At 30.2% G+C, this 4850-nt stretch overlaps 1 protein-coding gene across 1 annotated transcript; it reads left to right on the plus strand.

The window, feature by feature from the left end:
- Positions 1-1536: 1536 nt before the first annotated feature.
- LOC120578024 (defensin-like protein 183) lies at positions 1537-2106 on the plus strand. The gene is made up of 2 exons (XM_039830104.1): positions 1537-1616; positions 1712-2106. The coding sequence occupies exons 1-2, from the start codon at positions 1568-1570 to the stop codon at positions 2050-2052; spliced, it is 390 nt and encodes a 129-aa protein (XP_039686038.1). The 5' UTR covers positions 1537-1567; the 3' UTR covers positions 2053-2106.
- Positions 2107-4850: the final 2744 nt, after the last annotated feature.

The following is a 4850-nucleotide window of genomic DNA, read 5'->3' on the forward strand; positions in this document are numbered from 1 at the left end:
TTTAATTTAATTTTTGTATTTTTTAATGAAATTGTGCAGAAATGTGTCAAACAATTCCTAAAAAAAATTAGATTTTTTTAACAAAACAGAAATTAAATATGAATTTTTAACCATAAACAGTATAAAAATTCATATTAAATTCATGTTTTCTTAAAAAATTCTGAATTTTTTTTGGAGTGATTCTTATAATATTTTGAATTTTTCTGAAAAATTTTGTTAAATAATATGAATTTTACATATGAGTTTACTTTAAAAGAGGGACCAAAAGTGAAAATTGAAAATTTTATAGGGACTAAAAGTTGAAGGAAAATTTTAGAGGGACTAAAACGAAAAGTTGACATATTTATAGGGACCAAAAACATACCCTAATATTAATGATAAAAAAGTGACAAATAGTTAATTACATATATCCGAACAGAGAGCATTATTACTTAGTCAATATTATAAGGTTTTTCCATTTTTGTTATTTTTTTAAAGAATAAAAGGAAATTAGAAAAATCATGTTTCCTCCTTTTTCTTTTAAAGAAAAATTAGAAAACTCATGTATCACATGCGTATCAGTTCCCAGCGTCGTATAACTCGTGTACCTTTGACGCATCTCAAATGTATCGGTGCAAGATACGTATCAAATACCGCTACTTCTTCAATTTTGAAATATCTAGGCTACAGACCGAGTAACTGTCTTATCATTGCATAGTAGGCAGGGTTAACTTTTTTTCTAACGCGTATGAATATTGATTTAATGGTCGATAACTTCTCTTGTTATGTAAAGACTTTTTGTACTAATGCTTTATGTCAATATATCTTTTCTTGCAGAAGGTATTGGTATTTGTGTTCGCGATGCAGAAGGTACGTTTGTTCTGGCTAAGACTATGACATACCCTTGTACTGTTCCGGTGGAAGTGGGTGAAGCTTTAGGGCTGCACTCTGCTTTGCAATGGTTGAGTGATATGCAGTTTGACAATGTGGATTTTGAAACAGACTCTAAGTTGACAGCTGAAGCCTTCCTTTCTACTAGAAACGACTTGTCCGAATTTGGATGCATTATTTCCTCCTGTCGTTCTTTGTTCATTACTTTCTTTTCTAACTCTAGGGTGGAGTTTGTTAGGCGACAAGCCAACGTGGTTGCTCATGCTCTTGCAAGGGAGGCCACGTCTTTAGCTAGTCCCGCCGTTTATTTTAATATACCCAATTGTATTGAAACTCTTATTATAAATGAAATGCTATAAGCATGTTTTCCTTAAAAAAAAAATGTATCTAATTTCTCTTTTATATTTTTATTTGTTCATAAAAATATAATTTAATCTATCCCACCGACATACATATAATAAATATTATTATTATTATTTTAACCAATTTTTTTTTGGTTTGGTCAAATTAAAACCAACAAGTTTTTGTTTTGGTCAATTTTACCAAAAAGGTTTTTGGTTTGGTCAAATTAAAACAAATAAATTTTTTGTTTTGGTCAAAAAACCCTAATCTCAATTAATTATAAATACACAGATTTAACATTGGAGTAATAAACCAAACTAAACTTGCAAAGAATCATTGCTTAAGGGCAAACCAAATGTCAAAATCTTTCAGTTTCTTTGCCATATTGACTTTAGTTGTTGCAGGTAATAAGTCTATCCACCATTTTCATCAAGTTGTTTAAATGATAAATCTCTCACTAATTTATGCTTATTTTTTTCTTTACTTTGTCTGAGAACAGTGCAATTAATACAAGTTGAAGGTGTTTGCACAAACGTTGTGGCTAATTGTGTTGATAAAGAGGTACATTGTCCACAGGTGTGTCAAGACTTTGGAAAAGGTGCTAAACCTATAAGCACGAATTGTGACTTCTACAACTTATGCACATGTTCTTATGAACATCCAGTAACAGGACAATTTGGAGTTAATCAATGCAGTATTGGGATGGGACTATGCACTAGTGATTGTAGGAATGATTGTTGTGATAAAAGGTGTACTAGCAAATATCCTAAGTCAGGTGTTGGGTTTTGTGTGCAAGACTATGGTCTCGACTATTGCTCTTGTACCTATAGACGACCTTGAGTTTGTTCTTAATTGAAACAAAATACAATAAACAATATGCATGTCTATGTCAAATGTATTCTTATGATTTTATTCACCTTTCAACATCATTTTATTGCAAATGAAATTCTGCAATGAATAATAAACGATAAGAATGAAATATGGTTACCGGATTATCCTTTGTTGTAATTCGATTCCTGAAAAGTCTCCAAACAAAAATATAAACTTTCAAGAGAACTGTTTTATTCTAAATGATGTCTTGATAGTCGTTACAATGATTATGGTGGGTCGCCGTCAAGAACTGGTAGATGTCTCGAACAATATAGTCTTTGTCAACTGATAACTGCCACTTCCAATAATAATCTACCACGCCATCCTGCAAAATGATGTTAGATAAAAGAGCGGCACATTCCCCTTCCATTTCCTACTCCCATAATTTTAAAGACCGGACCGGTTGGTCCGGTCCACGAGGATTCGTTTCGAGAATCGGTTCAAACAACGACCCAGTGACCTGACCTGGTCGACAACCGATCAGGTTTTTAAAACTATATAATAAATAATAGAAAAATAATTAGATGATACAATATTACATTAAATAATTGTGACATTCATTTTGAGATAATTTTTTATTTGCAAATGTCACAATTAGTGTTAAGTACATTATATTTTAATGTAGATAAAATCAATATTACAAATTTTCATTTTTGACTTCTATTTTTTATTGTATAAGCTGTCATTAAATTTTATTAAATGTATTAAAAGCTCCTATGTTGAATGATATAAATTTTCATTAAATGTATTGACTTGTATTTAATAATTTAAATGCAATGTTTATATTTAAAGAATGAGATGTAAAATTCAATATTTATATTTAAAGAATAAAATGTAGAGATGCAGTAAATATTGGTTTTGTTTGTAAGGTGTTACTCATACCCTGCCGAGACGTGAGTTTAACTTTAGTTTTCAATTTAAGTAAGCTCTCTTATTTAGAGAGATAAGAATGCTATCTTATTTAGAGAGATAAGAATATCGAAATAAATTAATACCCAAAGGAATTGTATAATTTAAAAAAAAAAACTCAAACATATAAATTACTTGTCAAAAAAATCAAAGATATAATTTATATACACTTTTAATGTAATAAAATTACAACATCGACAAATCACAATTATTCATACATACAATTTTAAAAGTAGTTATGGTTAATGTCAATATTGTTCTTAGAACAATGTTTCATGACACTCTTTTCCCTCAACTCCATTATACACCCCTATAAGGCACATACCAGGGACGAATGTACATAGAGTAAATTGGGGGCAATTGCTCCCACTACTTTTTCTATATTATTGGTTAATTTTTTTTGATATTTTAGTTATTGCCTCCTCTTGTGGTGGATGATCCAATGACCTAATTTGATAGTTGGCAAGATTGGGATAAAGAGGCTTCTTGATGAACTATGGACGTATTTCACCAGCTTCTCATATTCATTCTTGTTGAGCTGGAATCCCTCCCTTTTGTGCTACGAAGGATCAATTGGTTTATAAGTTACTGATTGGACTCGAGTGTGATGAATTTTCAACACATTTCTTCTAGAGTTTCTGTCGGATCGTTGTGTTTTCTTAATTTCGGTATTGCATGATCAAAATTAGGCTTTGCATATCCTCAAAAATGGCTTGAACAACCTACCTTCCCTAAATAAGGAAATGAGTTGCTTTAAAGAAAACACTACTCCTTCTATCCTTAATTATAAAACTATTTTAATAAAATGGTTGTCGTTAAATATAAGACTCAATATAAATTATTATATGCATTTATTATTCCTTTACCAAATATATTGCTTATCAACATTATCAATTTATCTTGGAATATAAAAAGAGGAATGCTAGCAACACACACTTTCCAACACACTCTCTTTAATTGGTTAAAATTCACATGAGTTCCACCAAATTTTGTCGGTCCCATATAAATTTGGTGGGTTTCATTTGAATTTTAACTGATCAAAGAGAATGCGTTGAAAAGTGTATGTTAGAATATGTGTTGCTAGCATTTCTCATATAAAAAGTAACATTGATTGCATTTATATACAAAGGGTAATTTATTATTCAATGTTTGAAAAAAATTGTTGAAGTAATAAATTTTCTGAAATGTGCGTGACACTGTAAATTTATTACTTCAACAATTTTTCTTTATATTCACATTTTTTTTAAGTGATATTATAAAAAGGGACAGAGGATGTAACACGATCCTATAAATAATGCTACACTAATAATGGTGAATATGTGAGACTATAAAAATTAGGGTTTTGCTAATCAGTGTCTTAAGGGCAATGGTTAAGAAATCCAATAGTAGAAACTTTGTTTTGGAAATACAAGTGTTTACTTTTGTCTTAGCAATAGTTACACAACTTTTTGTTTTAAAGTTACTTATTTTAGTACTTTAACCAATGCTACAAGGACACTCATTAGCATTCTTCTAAAATTTAATCGTGTTGACTCCACTTGCTTGGGTTACTATGAGGGTGCTGGGTTGTTTTGACTGTTGAACAAATTGTAGAATGTTCTGGATTTTTGTCTTGATTTTGTTATTAAACAAGCTGCAAGATTTTTGTCTTTATTTTGTTGACTCCACGTGCAAGTTTTTTCTTCTTCAGGTGTAGATTTGATTGTGTTGACTTGTCTTGACCAAAAATGTGTAGATTTGATTGTGTTGACTTGTCTTGACCAAAAATAAATGATTTGATTGTGTTTTTGTTTTTTGAATTTATCCTTCGGATTTTAAGGAAAATGTAATGGTGAAGATCATTAATCACTTGGAATTTA

This window comes from Medicago truncatula, chromosome 2 (assembly GCF_003473485.1).
Source record: "Medicago truncatula cultivar Jemalong A17 chromosome 2, MtrunA17r5.0-ANR, whole genome shotgun sequence".
Taxonomy (NCBI): Eukaryota; Viridiplantae; Streptophyta; class Magnoliopsida; order Fabales; family Fabaceae; genus Medicago; species Medicago truncatula.